The sequence below is a fragment of the Somniosus microcephalus genome, chromosome 10 (assembly GCF_052327205.1).
Source record: "Somniosus microcephalus isolate GS21.2 chromosome 10, FLI_Smic_1.0, whole genome shotgun sequence".
NCBI lineage: Eukaryota > Metazoa > Chordata > Chondrichthyes > Squaliformes > Somniosidae > Somniosus > Somniosus microcephalus.
In genome coordinates this window covers 204,380,209-204,400,914 of record NC_140996.1, presented here as the reverse complement: position 1 = coordinate 204,400,914, position 20,706 = coordinate 204,380,209, and the positions used below count along the sequence as shown (strand labels likewise).

Genomic DNA, 20,706 nt, shown 5'->3' with positions numbered 1-20,706 from the left:
GTTGATTCTCAATCTGTACTGAATTTATTGATCTCAAGTTTATAACTCACTTTTGACTCTAACACTTGTGAGCTTTGGTGTTCTAGTGGCAGTAAACAACATAGTTTGAGGTATTGGAAAGGGGTTTGAGGTTTCCTAAGAACACTCCTGTTTACCGCAGGAAAGAAGCATGTCAATTTACAACCCATTGATTTTAAAGTGGGAAGCACCATGGGACATTTTATTACATTAAAGGTGCTATATAAATGCATGTTGTTGTTCTTGCTGGCTCTTCAAGAAAGTAATATTTTTTCAATTACAATATTTTGAAAATTATAGTCCATAAAGCTGAATGTAGTAAAGCACAAGAAGAGCAAAGTATAGAACTCCATTGAGGACCTGAAATGGAAGTGCATTCAGCAAAAAATGCTTCTCCATTTTACACATATATGTATCAGCTTTCCTTCTTGAAATATTCTGCATATCTTCACATTTTTCCAAATAAAAAGTTTTTTTCCAGGATGTATTTCAGAACAACTTAAATACATATTATATTATTACTGTTCAGACAATATCTGAAACAAAATGTTTGAATAGATGGGAAAAAGTAAAAATGGTGTAATGTTGCTCATGTCTTATTTTTCAGTCAGGAAACGTCGGGTATGCGGTGATCCTATCTAAAGAACTATTACAGCTTGGTACGTGCTGCTAAAATATTATTTCCTTCAATTTTTCAAAGACAGTTTCTACATGTCAAATCATCAAATCTAAACAAGGCCACCACTGCTTTATTGATGGCTTCACCTTTCATCTTCTTCATCTATTGACATTTTTGGCCTCACAAGGTCCCCTGATCTCAAATGAAATTCCTCCATTTCCTCCATTGCTAAATCTACCTCCAAGAAGCTCTGTTTCCCACTGTTTTCCTGAACATCTCTCTATAAAGTACACATGCAACCCAAAACGTCAACTCTAATTTCTTTCCACGGATGTTGCCTGGCCTGCTGAGTTTTTCCAGCATTTTCTGTTGTTATTTCGGATTTCCAACATCTGCAGTATTTTGCTATCGTACTAGTGTTTGGTTCACTGCCACACCTCTTCTGGGAATACCTACCTTGAAGAAGTTCTGCTCTTCTCTTCGACGGGATCTCCATTTGGCTCTTCAACCTTGTTCTATCGCAGCCCTGCCTTCGATCTATTTTATTTCCTTTCCAGTTTTGAAAAAGGGTTTCGACCCGAAACGTCAACTCTAATTTCTCTCCACGGATGTTGCCTGGCCTGCTGAGTTTTTCCAGCATTTTCTGTTGTTATTTCGGATTTCCAGCATCTGCAGTATTTTGCTATCACACTTGAATATTGTTCCCATGTTTGGGAAGGCTCTACTACTATGACTCATACTTTTGGACTGGATGTACAAAAAGCTTGTCAACTGACATGACTCTTCTCTCACTTGTAGCCTCCAATTTCTCTCTCTATTGCAGTCTCTGTTGGCTTTTTCCATTTTGTCAATGCTATTATGGTCAGTGCTCATCTGAACTCTACTTGCTTGCTTTTCAGTTCCAATTATACCATCTTACACACCATTTCTCACACACTGGGTTGAACAGTCTGTCACGACGTTAACTGTGTTTTTATGTGGTTGCAAATGTTTTAGATGCTGAAAACCATATGGAGCCCCCTTTTCCCCAGCCAGTTTTGAAGACTTGATCTAATGATTGGTGTTATCATTGTGTGGGTTTTTTTTTTGAGTTGATGACGACCTTGGGACAGAAAGTTCCTTTCATTGCACACCTCCCTTGTGGTACTTTTAGAAGTTCAAATTTTGATTGACCATGAGCTAAAGCTAAAGTAGTCATGACAGAAACATTTTCTTTCTACAAAATAGACTATTCTGCCTCAAAAATTCACAATGGCTTCTGCCCAGGCTTCAAAATAATACAGTGCTACTTAACACAAATGTCTGGTTATCTTTCAGCATAGCCATGGTGTATAAATAAGCTTTGGTTGCTCTGTGATAGAAAACCTTGCACAGATAATAACTTGTGCTACTCAACGGATTAATGACGCAACCACAGTCTGTAAATCATTAGTATAAAAATTCTAAATATAACATCATGAAAGATGCTGTTTTCTCCAAATAGCTTTATATGCTTCATATTAAACTAATGCTCCATTTATCAGTAAGAACATATGCATCTTATCTACAATTGTATTATTGAATTCTCATCCTTGTTTTCAAATCCCTCCATGGCCTCGCCCCTCCCTATCTCTGTAATCTCCTTCAGCCCCACAACCCGCCCCCGCCCCGAGATATCTGCGCTCCTCTAATTCTGCCCTCTTTAGCATCCCTGATTATAATCGCTAAACCATTGGTGGCTGTGCCTTCTGTTGCCTAGGTCCTAAGCTCTGGAATTCCCTGCCTAAACCTTTCCGCCTCTCTACCTCTCTTTCCTCCTTTAAGATGCTCCTTAAAACCTACTTCTTTGACCAAGCTTTTGGTCACCTGCCCTAATTTATCCTTATGTGGCTCAGTGTCAAATTTTTTGTCTTATAATACTCCTATGCAGCACCTTGGGACGTTTTACTACGTTCAAGGCGCTATATAAAAACAAATTGTTGTTGTTGTAAACAAGTTGTTGTTGAAATATTATTCAAAGACTAGTTTGTTAGCTGGCTTCTCACCAACAGACTCAAACAATAGAAGAATTGCCAAGAACATACTGAAGTATGAAAAAATCTTGGGAGCATCTTTAGGTACTGAACTGAAGGAAATTGTGCTTCAAAGACCAAATGTGACTCATCTTCTTACAAGAGACACCTATGAATCATTGTGTCAGACACGGGGCTCACAGGTAACAGCATGGCCTCTAGGCTCTAGTGTAGACTTACTGGAACTTATGGCCATTTTTAGTATTTCTGAGTCTGGAGGGCTTTGCAAGTTTATTTTACCTTTGTCCATTTAAGTCTAGTGTTATGGTCCAGCTATATTTCCAGTCTAAATGCCTGATCTGTGGCCGATATTCCAGTTTGGCTTTACATAAAGGATCAAAGTTGTTCAAATTGACCATCTTATCAATTTTTTTTTAACATTTTGTACAGTACTTACTTTTCGCACCAAATGTTGCATGTTTATATTTAAGGTGGAGATAGACAGATTTTTGAATGGTAATGGAGTCAAGGGTTATGGGGAGCGGGCAGGGAAGTGGAGTTGAGGCCAAGATCTTATTGAATGGCGGAGCAGGCTCGAGGGGCCAAATGACCTACTCCTGCTTCTACATCTTATGTTCTTATGTGAATTTAACAAATTTTGTATTGTTTCATATTTAAGAAAAAATATTACTGGACCCTTTTTTCCACTTAAACCCCTTGAAGTCAAAATTGGGAATGGACTCAATCAACGGTTGAGTCAAATTTCTCTCTGCTCATCCACTGCTATTCCATGATCTGGAAGGGGAGCATGTGAACTGCCCCCAGTCATTTGTACAGTGTTCTGGAACTAGATACAAGGAGGAGTGTGAAAGCAACTCCAAAGGGCCTTTTAAAAAAATATTTCTGGTGATGTATACTACACCTTAGTGTGTTAGTGTGCCAACATGCTTTGGTAGTTCAGATTGTGATTTGAGCACAGATAGCTTCTGAGCTACCCTGACACTGTATTGTGAAATAATTGGACCCATTAAATTGAATGTGATTTATTTGCATGGAGAATATGAGATTAATCTTTTTTACTCTTTGAGGTCATTCTTCCATAAAGCTTTACACGAAAATATATTCGTTAGTTTGTTTTCCTCATTATTGTTTCCCTCTATTTTAGCCAAAGCACTATCAAGATTCAAAACTTTATTGTTCCTACGAGACAAACCTCAGTCCGCACCTGATTCTACAGCCAGTGAAAAGGGAGATTATAAGCCAGAAGCCATATGTCGTACTGTACCACAACTTTATCAGCGATTCCGAGGCAAAGAGGATAAAGGGAATTGCTGCTCCTTGGGTAAAGTTTCTTACAGTATCTTTGCTTATTTTTGAAATGTTACCGATATTAATCATCAGATCATTATTGGCCTTCAATAAAATGATGCAAACAAGGGATTTGTTAATTATCAATGGTTGCCGCCAGGATCTTAACAAAGGATTACTGAATTACCCCAAGTACAATTAGACCCTTGGTTGAAGTTTTTCTTTAGCCCCCATGGTGCAAGTGCATTTAATGTTAGTTTTGCATCAGAAGTATCACCAGCAGCCCAAAAACATCTTGCCAGCTGGGCAGGAATGCGCATAGGTTTAAATGCTCCATATTGAGTGGCTGTTCATCTTTCTGACCATTATTTTCCTTGTCGGATGCTTGGGAGTACAATCTTAGTCACCCAAGAGTGTTCCCCAGCTCAGTCTCAGAGGAGCACCCTCTAATGCTCCCATTCATCCCAATACCAGCCTTCCTCTCGCTTCTTTGAGTAACACCGTGAGTTTATTGCCAAATAGTGGTAGTTTTATGCGTTAGGCCCATATCTATTAGGAATTGCATTAAGACTGGCCAAACTTATTTCGCATAGGACCTTTATAGCCATCAGACAGAGGAGGCCTTTATCCCACCTGTCCTGGCTGGATTCCAACCAAAATGCCAGAGATGAAATGCCTGTATCTACCCACTGAACCACTCAATCTCCTGCTATCGCTGTTACTGTTAGAACTAGCATGTCAGCTGAGAGGTTTAGGTACTTTCAATCTGAAGAGGCAGTGCACAGCTCCTAACTGAGAACACATGTAGGGAATATATTGATTCCCATTCATTTTCAAACATGTTAAATTCTCTAGTGTCAAAGAAATCTTTATCTAATGTAAGTAAGTACTGGATGAGCACAGAAGTTGATCATTATTTTGTTCTGCTGGATAATAGTACATTTGTGGTAACATTTTGACCACGGTCATCACCAGCCTGGGTATCTCCTTATTCTCAAGAATTTCTAGCATCCAGAAAATACCAGGTACAAGAGCAGTTATAAGTCCTCAGGGAATTAGGTACACCTAAGACACTGGGCTGGATTTTGTCAATGGGGACCTTTTGGAGGTGGGACTCCCCCTTTTTGGGTTGTAGTCCCGCCTCCATCAACGTGTGGCCAATCCACACTATTTTCCCTTGATTGACCTTGTTAAGCCTGCCCAGCGGGCTCAGCAGGCCAATTAAGGGACACTTGGTTACTGGTGACGTCAGCGATTGACATTTCATCTGTCAAGAGCTTTTGACAGATGAAAAATCAGCGTTTGACAGCTCTGTGAAGCTGTCAAACACTGACAATCTGTCTTCTAAATTGAGTCCTTCTACTCAGACTCAGTTAGAGAGATCTCCAGACCAGAAAGCAGAGGCTGCAGCTTTTGACAGTTCAGCGGCCATTCTGCTTTCTGTGCCGGTGAATTGAGGGACTCCCGAGAACTGAAGGAAGGAAGCCTGCAGGAGAAAGTAACGGTAAGTAAAACTTATTAAAACACTTTACACTCACCTCACACACTTACCTCTGCACACATGCACCCATCACTCACCTGCACAATGGACATCTCGACCCCTCCAACCCCCACAGACCCACGGTCCACCTCACTAACTTGGCGTGGTCCGGAGCCGTCAGGAAGCCCACACCAAGGCTAAAAATAGGGATTAGGCAAAAAACTGCCTGTTAACTACCTGTTAACAGGCAGTTAATTGGCACTAATCCCCTTCCCGCCTTGGGGAGGTGGCTCCCAGCACAGGTCGGGTCCCCGCCTCCTGGGACATTGGCACGGAGGCGGGTTCGGGGCGGGATGGGTTCCTGTCCCCGATTCTGCAATTTTCCCACCACTCCCGCCTCCAAACCCGTCTCCTCAGGTCTTGGAAAACTGAGCCCACTGACTTCATTTAGCAATTTAACAAGTCTAAGGACGATAGCCAGTTCAGGACAAGGTGCCACACAAAAGATTATTGCTTAAGATAAAAAATCACGGGATTGGGGGTAATATTCTGGCATGGATAGAGGATTGGCTATCTAACAGAAGGCAGAGAGTTGGGATAAATGGTTCATTCTCAGACTGGCAATCAGTAACTAGTGGTGTTCCGCAGGGGTCAGTGCTGGGTCCCCAACTCTTTACAATCTATATTAACGATTTGGAGGAGGGGACCGAGTGTAACATATCAAAGTTTGCAGATGATACTAAGATGGGAGGGAAAGTAGTGAGTGAGGAGGACATAAAAAACCTGCAAGGGGACATAGACAGGCTAAGTAAGTGGGCAGAGATTTGGCAGATGGAATACAATACTGGAAAGTGTGAGGTTATGCACTTTGGCAGGAAAAATCGTAGAGCAAGTTATTATCTTAATGGCAAGAAACTGGAAAGTACTGAAGTACAAAGGGATCTGGGGGTCCTGGTGCACGAAACTCAAAAGGTTAGTATGCAGGTGCAGCAAGTGATTAAGAAGGCCAATGGAATGTTGGCTTTCATTGCTAGGGGGATAGAATATGAAAATAGGGAGGTATTGCTTCAGTTGTACAAGGTATTGGTGAGACCGCACCTGGAATACTGCGTACAGTTTTGGTGTCCATACTTAAGAAAGGACATACTTGCTCTCGAGTCAGTACAAAAAAGGTTCACTCAGTTAATCCCGGGGATGAGGGGATGGACATATGAGGAGAGGTTGAGTAGATTGGGACTCTACTCATTGGAGTTCAGAAGAATGAGAGGCGATCTTATTGAAACATATAAGATTGTGAAGGGGTTGGATCGGGTGGATGCGGGGAGGATGTTCCCGATGATGGGTGAAACTAGAACTAGGGGGCATAGTCTTAGAATAAGGGGCTGCTCTTTCAAAACTGAGATGAGGAGGAACTACTTCACTCAGAGGGTGGTAGGTCCATGGAATATGCTGCCCCAAAAAGCTGTAGAAGCTACATCATTACATAAATTTAAAACAGAAATAGACAGTTTCCTAGAAGTAAAGGGAATTAAGGGTTACGGGGAGCGGGCAGGAATTTGGACATGAGTCTAGGTTCGGATCGGTCATGGCCCTGTGGGTAGCGGAGCGGGCCCAGGGGCCGTGTAGCCTGATCCTGCTCCTATTTCGTGTGTCTAATTCTGTTAGATTCAGGAGATGGTTCTGTGATAGTGGATTGGCAGTTAGGATCAGATCAGCCATGATCTTATTGAATGGCGGAGCAGGCTCGAGGGGCCGATTGGCCTACTCCTGCTCCTATTTCTTATGTTCTTATGTTCTTAGGACACTGAAACATCTAATCATAATCAGCCTGTACACCATACTGCTTCCTGATAATCATAGTCTATGAATAATAATTATCTGGAATGGGTTTTACCTGACTCTGATTCAGCCATCTTCAGTGTAAAGAGAAGAGGGGGATGTAATGCAGCAGGCATTTTGACTATGATGAGGGTACATGTTGTAGTGGTTGCTGTAATTACATTTGCTGATAGTTTTAAGGGTGCGTTCTTTGTAGAAAAGTTGTTATGTGAAAGTAAATCATTCAATAGTGTTAAAAAAGGATGATAAATTCTTTCCACTTCAGCCAAACTCTGCCATATCTATTTGTCCATCACCATCTTTGACACTCATGCTATTTGCTACTTGCAATTTGTTCAAGGCAGGGATTTCTGCCATTCTTTTAAACCCTACAGGTGCCTCAAGAGCAACAAAAATCAAGGCTGGTCTGGTGCATAACAACCTTTATTTGCCTAAATTTTGAACAGCATCTTTGCGTCAGGGTCCTGTTTACGTCATAGGTTCCCTCACCTGCAATTTGAAAACCTAATTAGTTAAATAAAATATAATAGAGATGGCAGGGCAGGTGAAGTGTTGCAGCTGTAGCATGTGGGAGCTGGTGGACACCAGTGTGATCCACAGCAACCACATCTGCAGTAAGTGTCTGCAGCTTGAGGAACTTCAGCTCAGAGTTGATGAGCTGGAGTCCGAGCTTCAGACACTGCGATACATCAGGGAGGGGGAGAGTTACCTGGACACTTTGATCCAGGAGACAGTCACAACCCTTCGGTTAAATACTTCAGATTTGGTCCGTGGACAGGGACAGGAGAGTGTGACTACGAGTGAGGCAGGTATGGGGACCCAGAAGGTAGCACAGGAGGAGCCTCAGCCCTTGCACTTGTCCAACAGGTACGAGGTTGTTGCAGCCTGTGTGGACGAGAGCAGGGACTGCAGGGAGGATGAGCAAACTGACCACAGCACTGTGGTACAGGGGGCCATTCAAGTTGGGGGAGTAAAAAGGAATGTAGTAGTGGTAGGGGACAGTATAGTTAGGGGGATAGATACTGTTTTTTTTTATTCGATCATGGGATGTGGGCGTCACTGGCAAGGCCAGCATTTATTGCCCATCCCTAGTTGCCCTTGAGAAGGTAGTGGTGAGCTGCCTTCTTGAACCGCTGCAGTCCGTGTGGTGAAGGTACTCCCACAGTGCTGTTAGGGAGGGAATTCCAGGATTTCGACCCAGCTGTTCTCTGCAACCAAGAGCGTGAGTCCCGAAGGCTGTGTTGCCTGCCCGGTGCCAGGGTTAAGGACATCTCCTCAGGGCTGGAGACAAACTTGGAGTGGGAGGGGAAGGCTCCAGTTGTCATGGTCCACGTAGGTACCAACGACATAGGTAGGACTAAGAAAAAGGTTTTGCTGAGGGAGTATGAGCAGCTAGGGGCTAAATTAAAAAGCAGAACCATAAAGGTAATAGAAACATAGAAACATAGAAAAATAGGAGCAGGAGTAGACCATTCGGCCCTTCGAGCCTGCTCCGCCATTCAATATGATCATGGCTGATCCTCTATCTCAATACCATATTCCCGCTCTCTCCCCATACCCCTTGATGCCTTTTGTGTCTAGAAATCTATCTACCTCTTTCTTAAATATATTCAGTGACTTGGCCTCCACAGCCTTCTGTGGTAGAAAATGCCACAAGTTCACCACCCTCTGAGTGAAGAAATTTCTCCTCATCTCAGCCCTAAATGTCCTACCCCGTATCCTGAGACTGTGATCCCTCGTTCTAGACACCCCAGTCAGGGGAAACATCCTCCCTGTGTCCAGTCTGTCTAGCCCTGTCAGAATTTTATACGTTTCAATGAGATCCCCTCTCATTCTTCTAAACTCTAGTGAATACAGACACAATCTCTCCTCATACGACAGTCCTGCCATCCCAGGAATCTCTGGATTACTACCTGAGCCATGAAAAAATTGCCATAGGGTCAATAAAATCAGAGAGTTGAATGTGTGGCTCAAGGATTGGTGTGGGAGAAATGGGTTTCGATTCATGGGGCACTGGCACCAGTACTGGGGACAGAGGGAGCTGTTCCATTGGGACGGCCTTCACTTGAACCGTGCTGAGACCAGTGTCTTGGTGAATTGAATAACTAGGGCTGTAGAAAGGGCTTTAAACTAAATAGTGGGGTGGAGGGTTCAGGTGAGGGGAAACTTAAAAAGTTAAAGGGAAAGGACAAGGCAATAGTGCAGGGCAGCGATAGGGGTTATGATAACCATAGTATGACAGGAAGGGACAGAGTGTACAAGCATAAGAGTGCACCAGCAAATAGGGTCAGAGTAGGAAAAAATGGTAAAAAGACAAAATTAAAGGCTCTTTATCTGAATGCATGCTGCATTTGTAATGAGATAGATGAATTGATGGCACAAATAGAAATAAATGGGTATGGTCTGATAGCCATTACAGAGACATGGCTGCAAGGTGACCAAGGCTGGGAACTGAATATTCAGGAGTATTTGACATTTTGGAAGGATAGGCAGAAAGGAAAAGGAGATGGGGTAGCTCTAATAAAGGATGAGATCAGTACAGTAGTGAGAAATGATCTTGGCTCAGAAGATCAAGATGTAGAATCAGTTTGGGTGGAGATAAGAAATAATAAGGGAAATAATTAACTGGTGGGAGTACTCTATAGGTAGCCTAACAGTAGCTACACTGGGGGACAGAGTATAAATCAAGAAATAATGGGGGCTTGTAAGAAAGGAACTGCAATAATCGTGGGCGATTTTAATCTTCATGTAGATTGGACAAATCAAATTGGCAAAGGTAGCCTTGAAGACGAGTTCACAGAGTGTATTCAGGAGAGTTTCTTAGAACAATACAATGTGGAGCCAACCAGGGAACAGGCTATTTTAGATCTGGTAATGTGTAATAAGACAGGATTAATTAATGATCTCATAGTAAAGGATCCTCTAGGGAAAAGTGATCATAACATGATAGAATTTCACATTCCTTTCAAGGGTGAGAAACTTGGGTCTGAAACTAGTGTCTTAAACTTAATTAAAGGCAATTACAAGGATATGAAGACAAAGTTGGCTAAAGTGGACTGGGAAAATAGATTAAAAGGTAAGACGGTAGATAAGCAGTGGCAGACTTTTAAGGAGATATTTCATAACTCTCAACAAAGATATATTCCGGCGAGAAAGAAAGACTCGAAGAGAAGGATGAACCATCTGTGGCTTACTCAGGAAGTTAAGGAGGGTATCAAATTGAAAGAAAAGGCATACAATGTTGTGAAGATTAGTGGTAGGCCAGAAGATTGGGAAATATTTAGAAATTTGCAAAGGATGACTAAAAAAATAATAAAGAGGGAGAAAATAGATTGAGAGTAAACTAGCAAGAAATATAAAAACAGACAGTAAGAGCTTCTACAAGTATATAAAAAGGAAGAGAGTAGCTAAAGTAAATGTTGGTCCCTTAGAGGATGAGACTGGAGAATTAATAATGGGAAACAAGGAAATGGCAGAGACTTTGAACAAATATTTTGTATCTGTCTTCACGGTAGAAAACACTAAAAGCATCCCAATAATAATGGAAAACCAAGGGACAAAAGGGAGGGAGGAACTTAAAACAATCACTATCATTAGAGAAAAAGTACTAGGCAAACTAATGGGACTAAAGGCTGACAAGTCCCCTGGACCTGATGGCCTGCATCCTAGGGTCTTAAAAGAAGTGGCTGCAGAGATAGTGGATGCATTGGTTGTAATCTTCCAAAATTCCCTAGACTCTGGAAAGGTCCCAGCGAATTGGAAAACCGCAAATGTAACGCCCATATTCAAGAAAGAAGGGAGACAGAAAGCAGGAAACTATAGGCCAGTTAGCCTAACATCTGTCATTGGGAAAATACTGGAATCCATTATTAAGGAAGTAATAGCAGGACATTTAGAAAATCATAATACAATCAAGCAGAGTCAACATGGTTTTATGAAAGGGAAATCATGTTTGACAAATTTATTAGAGTTCTTTGAGGATGTAACGAGCAGGGTGGATAAAGGGGAACCAGTAGATGTAGTGTATTTGGATTTCCAAAAGGCATTCGATAAGGTGCCACATAAAAGGCTACTGCACAAGATAAGAGCTCATGGTGTTGGGGGTAATATATTAGCATGGATAGAGGATTGGCTAACTAACAAAAAACAGAGAGTCGGGATAAATGGGTAATTTTCAGGTTGGCAAACTGTAACTAGTGGGGTGCCACAGGGATCAGTGCTGGGGCCTCAACTATTTACAACCTATATTAATGACTTGGATGAAGAGACCGAGTGTACTGTAGCCAAATTTGCTGATGATACAAAGATAGGTGGGAAAGCAAGTTGTGAGGAGGACACAATTGGGCTGGATTTTACCAGCCCTGAGGAGGTGGGTTTGGAGGCGAGACTGCTGGGAAAATGGGAAAAATTGGGAGCGGCTCCCAACCCGCCTCCAAACCATCTTCCCAGGAGGCGGGTCCCCGACTCATGCAGGGACCCGTCTCCTCGAGGCGGGAAGGGGATTAGAGCCAATTAACTGCCTATTAACAGAATGTGAGTGATGGATGCAAGTGTGGAGAGGTAAGTATGAGAGGTGAGTGTAAAGTGTTGGAAAAAGTTTCCTTACCTTTGCTTCTTTCTGCAGGCTTCAAGCTTTGAGGGTCCGGAGGTGCCTCATCTCAACGGCAGAGATGACAGAATGGCTGCTGCATTCTCAGATGCAGCAGCCATCTGCTTTCTGCTGAGGAGAGGGGCCTTGGTGAGCCTGTGTGCAAGGGCTCACCTTAGAACAGAGATTGTCAGTGTTTGACAGCTTCTCAAAGCTGTCAAACGCTGACAAATAATCTGTCAAAAAATTTTCGACAGATGAAGCGTCAAACGTTGACTTCATCTTTCACCGGCTTTCCCTTAATTGGCCAGGGTGGGCTTAACAAGGCCAATCAAGGCAAAATAGCGTGGGTTGGTCAGACATCACTGTGGGTGGAACCCGTAAACCAGCTGTCCTGCCTCCAGCCATCGCCATTGAGAAAATCCAGCCCAAAGAGTCTGCAAAGGGATATAGATAGGTTAAGTGAATGAGCAAAAATTTGGCAAATGGAGTATAATGTGGGAAAATGTGAGGTTATCCACTTTGGTCGGAAGAATAGAAAAGCAAAGCATTATTTAAATGGAGAGAGATTACAGAATGCGGTGGTACAGAGGGATCTGGGTGTCCTCGTTCATGAAACACAAAAGGTTAACATGCAGGTACAGCAAGTAATTAGGAAGGCAAATGGAATGTTGGCCTTTATTGCAAGGGGGATGGAGTATAAAGTAGGGAAGTCTTGCTACAACTGTACAGGGCGTTGGTGAGACCACACCTAGAGCACTGTGTACAGTTTTGGTCCCCTTATTTAAGGAGTGATATACTTGCATTGGAGGCAGTTCAGAGAAGGTTCACAGGGTTGATTCCTGGGATGAAGGGGTTGTCTTATAAGGAAAGCTTGAGCAGGCTGGGCCTGTACTCAGTGGAGTTTAGAAGAATGAGAGTTGATCTTATTGAAACATGTAGGGGGAAAAATTGGGTTGGTTTGCCCCTCTTGTTAGTGTCCCCGGGGGGACGCAAACGGGGCGCAAATCCCCTAACGCCCGGGCGCGGCACCGCTAACTCCTCCCGCGAAATTCAGTGGGATATGTCCGACAGGATCAGGGGGCGGTTTAGCAGTGGCGGCGGCACTACTTAAAGGGCAGGTGTCAGGCGGCCATTTTTATTTTGGCCGATTGCGAACACCTGCCCCCTTTCACTTTTTTCTGTGGGGTGCCGGCCACGCTCGCTCAGCCCGGCACTCCTCTTGAGTGCCAGGCTGTTTTCACGGCACCCCGCTCCCCGGTGGCCCAGCAGGGCCCCGGTGCGCGCAGCACTAGGCCCCTCCCCTTTAATCAGGGGAGGAGGCCTGCAATGACGCGGCGCTATGTGCCACCGCGAAATTCAGTATTAGCGCCCCAAGCAGGAGGGGGAGCATTTTCCAGTAGCGCCCCACCTCCTGCTTGAGGCGCTACTACTGAATTTATGGCGCGGGGACGCTAACTTTTTCGGGGTGCTAGCTAAAATTAGCACCCCGGTGACTTTAGCACCCCAAAATGGGTGCCACCCAATTTTTCCCCCATAAGATTCTGAGGGGGCTTGACAGGGTAGATGCTTAGAGGATGTTTCCTCTCTTGGGGAATCTAGAACTAGGGGGCATAGTTTCGGAATAAGGGGTCGCCCATTTAAGATGGAGATGAGGCAGAATTTCTTCTCTCAGAGGGTCGTGAATCTGTGGAATTCTCTACCCCAGAGAGCTGTGGAGGCGGAGTCATTGAATATATTCAAGGCACAGATAGGCAGATATTTGAACTACAGGGGAGTCGAGGGTTATGGGGAACAGGCAGAAAAGTGGAGTTGCGGCCAAGATCAGATCAGCCATGATCTTATTGAATGGCAGAGCAGGCTCGAGGGGCCGGATGGCCTACTCCTGCTCCTATTTCTTAAGTTCTTATGTTGTACAGCGAGGCCCTGACACGCTGCCTATAACACGCCAGTTAATCTGGCAGTGGGCCTGAATGCGATGCCAACCCGGAGGGGAGAACGCCGCCTCTATTGTAGCCCCCTGTTCTCGCCGAGTGTGGGGGGATTAAACTCAACCCCTTCTATCGCAGTATTTATTTTAAAATAATAATAGAATCGCACAGCTCAAGTATTGTAAGTTTTTGGTACAAACGTATTTTTGTTGCACACCTTTGCTAAGACAATGAAATCCAGTTCATAGCATAGTATCTGGGATCATTTGGATTGGGTTTCTTATTTCTGAGGTATAAGGAGTAGATGATATCTGTGTCTTGTTTGTCTCACACCTACGGTCAGCTTTTCAAGTCTCGACACAAAGCTAACGTTCCAGTTTACTTTTTTTAAGTGTGAGAATTGCCTCTTAGGGTTAAAGGTGGGAATGCTGAGTTTGTCAAGAATAACATTGGTATTTTCACTTTATGCATGGCCTGTTCACTTAACATGTGTTTACCTTTGACCTCTAGACCCCATTATAACTTCCTGTCATGATGTCCTGTGTAACATGACTCATTCAGGCCTCACAGTCCGATTTCTGGAGCTGACGCCAACCCTCTTTTTATTCCCAAGTTTGGATGAAATCCTAGACTCAGTTGGAGAAGGCAAATAACACTTTATTCAGACACAGGAAACAAGTTATTAATCAAACGATCTGACCACATGCCATGATGGAATCAAATTCAACAATACACATTGTTTGGCTTGGTTGAGCAGTCTCTATTTTGCATTAAGCGGAATCAAATAAATAATCCTGTTTCGTGCACAGTAACACTGTAACTATATTTTACTTGTTACACAGCTGAACAAGATTGAACTTGTTAATAGTACACTTACTCTGAATACCGTATATGGGTGTGTGGAGTGCGTGTGAGAGAAAAATAGAGAGAGAGATGCTGAATGATGGAGAGGAGAGGCCGGGGGGGTAGAGACCTTACAGTCTCTGGCACCATGGCACGCTAACAATAGATCTCTAATTGGTGTCTAATCTAGTTTCACAAAACAGCTCTCCAGTACTAGTTCCCAGTCCTGTTGCTGTAGAAACTGTCCTGTTTAACTGCAGGGCAGGTTCTACAGCAACCACATCAATTTAAAATGACTACACTTGTGCAGTTGTCTTGAAGTAGCAAACAGCTACTATTCCGCCAATAGTTGCAGGTAGTCCATAGAAGCCAGCAGGAGCAAGAGCACTTCACCGGCCTGTACCGAGGCAGGAAGCACACTTCAGCCTCTCAACCCATGCCTTTTGTCCTTTGGCAAACCTCATGGTAGTTGTGCTGCTATTGGAGGCTTGGCTGAAACCGCACCGCACGCTACACCTGACAGCGACTGTGCTGCTTTCTGTACATTTGCGGTTCCCACTAACTTCAGAGGTGCCATGGTGGCAAATTCCAAAAATATATGGGTTATTAGTCCCACCGGGGACTGCCAACCTGCTTTATTTGGTTGTTGTCCAAAATCAGCTGTTTAGCACTTTATTCCCTAGCTTTTCGCAAGATCGAATATGGACGAGGAAAGCCATTCAGGCCCCCCCCACACACACACACCCTGATGCACAGCATCCAACTGTATCTTAACCACCATATCTGGAAGTCCATTCCAAGTGTTGATTAGTCATTGTGTGAAAAAGAACTTCAGATATCAGTCTGAAACATGCCTTTTGCCATTTTGAATCTGTGCTCCTTCGCTCTACTGTCACAATTTACTTTGAAGTAGTGTTCAGGGTGTACCTTTCCTGTACTATTTACCATCATACCTTTCTATGCGGGTTTCTCTCAGTCACCTCCGCACCAGGCTGTAGAGCCAAAGTTTCTCCAGCCTTTCCTCATAGATGAGACCTGTGATGCTGGGTTCAGCCAAGTGTCTCTTCTCTGCACTGTCTCCAGGGCTTGAACTTTTCCCTTGTGTCTCAGTAATCAAAACTGCCAATGTGCAGGCTGATCAGAGCTTAATATGGTTTCAACAGATACTGTATTATAGCTATATAATGCAGCTTTCTATCTGTTTTGTTAATTGCTGTTCATTGTTCCTCATCCGTTCAATCTATGAAGCCAAGTAGTTCCCTTTTCTCAGACCTAAGTAAACTACATTAAAATTTAGAAGTTAATATCTTTTTAATTCGTTACACATTTTTTAGAGTAGGTGCCTTTGGAAAAACATGATGGGAAAAGGGCAGCATGGTGGCATAGTGGTTAGCACTGTTGCCTCACAGCGCCAGGGACCCGGGTTCAAATCTGGCCTCGGGTGACCGTCTGTGTGGAGTTTGCACATTCTCCCCGTGTTTGCATGGGTTTTCTCCGGGTGCTCCGGTTTCCTCCCACAGTCCAAAGATGTGCGGGTTAGGTTGATTGGCCATGATTAAAAAATTGGCCTTTAGTGTTAGGGGGGATTAAATACGTGGGGTTATGGGGTTATGGGGATAGGGCTTGGGTGGGATGGCTGTCGGTGTAGGGACCGGGTGCTAGGGTTTGGATGATCAGCCATGATCTCGTTGAATGGTGGAGCAGGCTTGAAGGGCCGAATGGCCTACTCCTGCTCCTAGTTTCTATGTAAATCAACTCACATAATGAAGAAAGAACTTGCATTTCTATAGCGCCTTTCACGATCTCAGAATGTCGCAAAGCGCTTTACAGCCATTGAAGTACTTTTGAAGTGTGGTCACTGTTGTAATGTAGGAAATGCGGCAGCCAATTTTTGCACAGCAAGGTCCCACAAACAGCAATGTGATAATGAGCAGATAATCTGTTTTAGTGCTGTTGGTTGAGGGATAAATATTGGCCAGGACACCGGGGAGAACTCCCCCTGCTCTTCTTTGAAATAGTGCCATGGGATCTTTTACGCTCACCCGAGAGATCAGACAGGGCCTCGGTTTAACGTCTCATCCTAAAGATGGCACCTCCGACAGTGCAGCGCTCCGCTCCCTCAGTACTGGCACTGGGAGTGTCAGCCTGGATTATGTGTTCAAGTCTTTGGAATGGAACTTGCACCTATGGTCTTCTGACTCAAGAGGCGAGAGTGCTATCACTGAGCCACTACAGCATCTAACTCTGGGTGAGTGGACCATCCTTATTACTCACAGCATTACTGGTATCAGAGCTATGGATGAACTGTCACTTCAGCTTGCCCACACTCCTGTTTGAATGTTAACATGAATCTTCACATCCTTCAGGTTACATTCGCTGACACTGCATGGTCTGGGCTTCCTCCAGAGCTTGGAGTACCACTGCACATGCATGAACAGACATGCCTATAGGCATGATCTGGCACTGTGCGTTTCGCATGAATTTGGAGCATCCATTGTACATGGTAAGTATAATATGGCCACAAACATGTTTGATGTAGCTGTCTACTGACCTGAAGGGTCAGGCTTGTGCCAGTAGGTGGGTACAGAGCAGTTTCGATGATCCACATGACATACCATTGAACAGAAAATCAACTGGACCAGCCACATAAATACTGTGGCTACAAGAGCAGGTCAGAGGCTGGGTATTCTGCAGCGAGTATCTCACCTCCTGACTCCCCAAAGCCTTTCCACCATCTACAAGGCACAAGTAAGGAGTGTGATGGAATACTCACAACTTGCCTGGATGAGTGCAGCTCCAACAACTCTCAAGAAGCTTGACACCATCCAGGACAAAGCAGCCCGATTGATTGGCATCCCATCCACCACCTTAAATATCCATGTGGTAAACCACTGTTATACCTGTCTGTGTCTGTATGTGTATTCCACTAGGTACAGGTCTGGACATGCCTCGGCTGACTCCTCCCACTATTCCAGGTATATAAGTGACTACCTCCCAGTCCCTTAGTATTCTGGACGGGTCGACCACTTGAGACAAGACCTTCATTCTTTAGTTAATAAAAGCCTGATTGTTACTCGCTCAACCTCAGTCTTTTGAGTAATTGATGGCGCATCAATTTTATTAACTAAATTTTTTATAATGGAGAAGATCCTCACACCAGCATGCCTGGACCTGGACAGTCGGGAAGCGGACGCTTCCACCAAGTTTGCTCACTGGCTCACGTGCTTCGAGACATTCCTGACTGCCTCCACTGCGGTCGAAACGGATGCGGACAAACTGTCTGTCCTGTTCTCCAAGGTGAACCACCGAGTGTACTCAGTCATCCGGGACGCGACCTCGTACACAGCCGCCCTCCAGCTCCTCAAGACCCAGTACACGCGCCCTGTGAACGAAGTATACGCTAGGCACCTTCTGGGGAGTCGCAAGCAACAACCTGGGGAATCGACTGAGGAATACCTCCAAGCTCTGTCCGTGCTTGGCCGGGCCTGTGGGTGTAAGGCGGTAACGCCCACTAAGTACACGGAGGAACTGATCCGGGATGCCTTCGTAGCGGGCCACAGGTCCAACTACACCCGACAGCGACTGCTGGAGCAGAGTGACCTCACCCTCGACAAAGCCTCCGACATCGCACTAACGCTGGGCGCAGCCTTCCGGGGCATGGATGCCTACTCCTCTGCACCGTGGACGCCGCGGGGAACGACAACCTGGGACACGGTAGGACAGCCCCATAGCACCGTGCCACCCCAGCCACAGCCCAACAACGGCCCAACTACCGCAGCAGTGTCCCAAAGCCAGACAGCAGTATCCCAAGGCCAGAAATGCTACTTCTGTGGCCAGGCCAAACACCCCAGAGCGCGCTGCCCAGCGAAGAATGCGACCTGCTCGGGCTGCGGGAAAAAGGGACACTACGCCAGCGTCTGCAAGGCCAAAGCCACCCCGAACGCCAGCAGCGCCGCGTGTGGGCCGTGCGAGCCGCCATCTTGGGCCCCCAACAGTGCCGCGTGTGGGCCGTGCGGGCCGCCATCTTGGGCCTCCCCAGCCATGTGCGAACCACCGCAGCAGCAGCCATCTTGGACGACTCCAGCCACATGGGAATCATGGACGCCGCCATCTTGGACACCAGGCGGGACGCAGCAGACCGCCAACACCCCCCCATCTGATACTCGCAGCGACACACCGACCCCTACACTGGCCTCTGTGACGCTGGACCAAACGAGACCGCACCAGCTAGCTCGGTCCAAAATGGACGTTAAGGTAAACGGCCATGCAATAAACTGCCTTTTTGACTCCGGGAGCACAGAGAGCTTCATCCACCCCGACACGGTGCGGCGTTGCTCTCTCCCAGTCCTGCCTGCGCACCAGCGGATTTCTATGGCCTCCGAGTCCCAGTCAGCGGACATTGGCGGCTACTGCATGGTGACACTAGTAGTAGACGGGACTGTGTTCAATAATTTTAAACTCCTGGTCCTGCCCGACCTCTGCGCTGCCGTTCTACTGGGGTTGGATTTCCAGTGCCACCTCAAAAGCGTTACGATGGCGTACGGTGGCCCCCTCCCCCCACTCACAGTCCGCAGCCAGCAGCCTCCAAATTGCCCGCCGCGCACCAGCTGCAACCTCTCCACACTCAGAGTCCCACCCCCCCCACTGTTTGCTAACCTCACCCCCGACTGTAAGCCCATCGCCACAAAGAGCAGGCGATACAGTGCCGGGGACAGGGTTTTCATCAAAACCGAAGTGGAACGGCTCCTGAAGGAGGGGATTATTGAGGGCAGCTCCAGCCCCTGGCGAGCCCAGGTTGTGGTCGTTAAGACCGGCGAGAAACAACGCCTGGTCATCGACTACAGCCAAACAATAAACCGCTACACCCTGCTGGACGCCTACCCACTCCCCCGCATAGCTGACATGGTCAACCAGATCGCGCAGTACCGCGTCTTTTCGACCATTGACCTGAAATCAGCGTACCACCAGCTCCCCATCAGCCCTGAAGACCGCCAGTATACTGCTTTTGAGGCAAACGGCCGCCTCTATCACTTCCTTAGGGTTCCCTTCGGCGTTACCAACGGGGTCTCCGTCTTCCAAAGGGAGATGGACCGGATGGTCGATCAAAACGAGCTGCAGGCCACTTTCCCTTACCTAGATAATGTGACCATCTGCGGCCATGACTTGCAGGACCATGACGCAAACCTCGAGAAATTCCTCCGCACCGCCCAACTCCTGAACCTGACATATAACAAGGAGAAGTGCATATTCCGCACAGACCGCCTCGCCATCCTTGGCTGTGTTGTGGAACACGGGGTCATCGGTCCCGACCCGGACCGGATGCGTCCCCTTATGGAACTCCCACTGCCTAAAAGCTCTGAAGAGGTGCCTAGGGTTTTTTTCCTACTACGCTCAGTGGGTCCCCTACTATGCAGACAAAGCCCGTCCGCTGATCAAGTCCACCTCTTTTCCCGTAACGGCAGAGGCCCGCTTAGCCTTCCACCGTATCAAGGAAGACATTGCCAAAGCCACCATGCACGCAGTGGACGAATCCATCCCCTTCCAGGTGGAAAGCGATGCGTCCGACTTCGCTCTGGCCGCCACCCTTAATCAGGCGGGGAGACCTGTGGCATTCTTCTCATGAACCCTCCAGGGCCCGGAGACCAGACACTCCGCGGTCGAGAAGGAGGCCCAGGCTATCGTGGAGGCTGTGCGTCATTGGAGGCACTACCTGGCCGGAAAACGATTTACCCTGCTCACTGACCAGCGTTCAGTTGCTTTTATGTTCAACAACAAGCAGAGGGGCAAAATCAAAAATGACAAGATCTTGAGGTGGAGAATCGAACTTTCCACCTACAATTACGAGATCTTGTACCGGCCTGGGAAGCTCAATGAACCCCCAGATGCCCTATCGCGTGGCACCTGCGCCAGCGCGCAGATCGATAGGCTGAGGGCCCTCCACAATGACCTCTGCCACCCGGGGGTCACCAGGTTCTTCCACTTCATCAAGGCCCGCAACCTGCCTTACTCCATCGAGGAGGTCAGGACCATGACCAAGAACTGCCAAGTCTGCGCTGAGTGCAAACCGCACTTTTATAGACCAGACAGAG

At 46.0% G+C, this 20,706-nt stretch overlaps 1 protein-coding gene across 4 annotated transcripts in view; it reads left to right on the top strand.

Moving 5' to 3' along the window:
- p4ha3 (prolyl 4-hydroxylase, alpha polypeptide III) overlaps positions 1–20,706 on the top strand; it is a 91,535-nt gene that overhangs the window by 13,997 nt on the left and 56,832 nt on the right. For 3 of the 4 annotated variants that reach the window (XR_015079798.1, XM_085999476.1, XM_085999475.1), the window contains exons 5-7: positions 626–677; positions 2,668–2,831; positions 3,794–3,970. Coding sequence is in view for 3 of the 4 variants with exons in the window: in XM_085999476.1 (XP_085855602.1) it covers positions 626–677; positions 2,668–2,831; positions 3,794–3,970 (393 nt within the window). In the remaining variant the exon portion in view is untranslated. The remainder of the gene's footprint in view (positions 1–625; positions 678–2,667; positions 2,832–3,793; positions 3,971–20,706) is intronic. The other variant, XM_085999477.1, reaches the window with a different exon arrangement.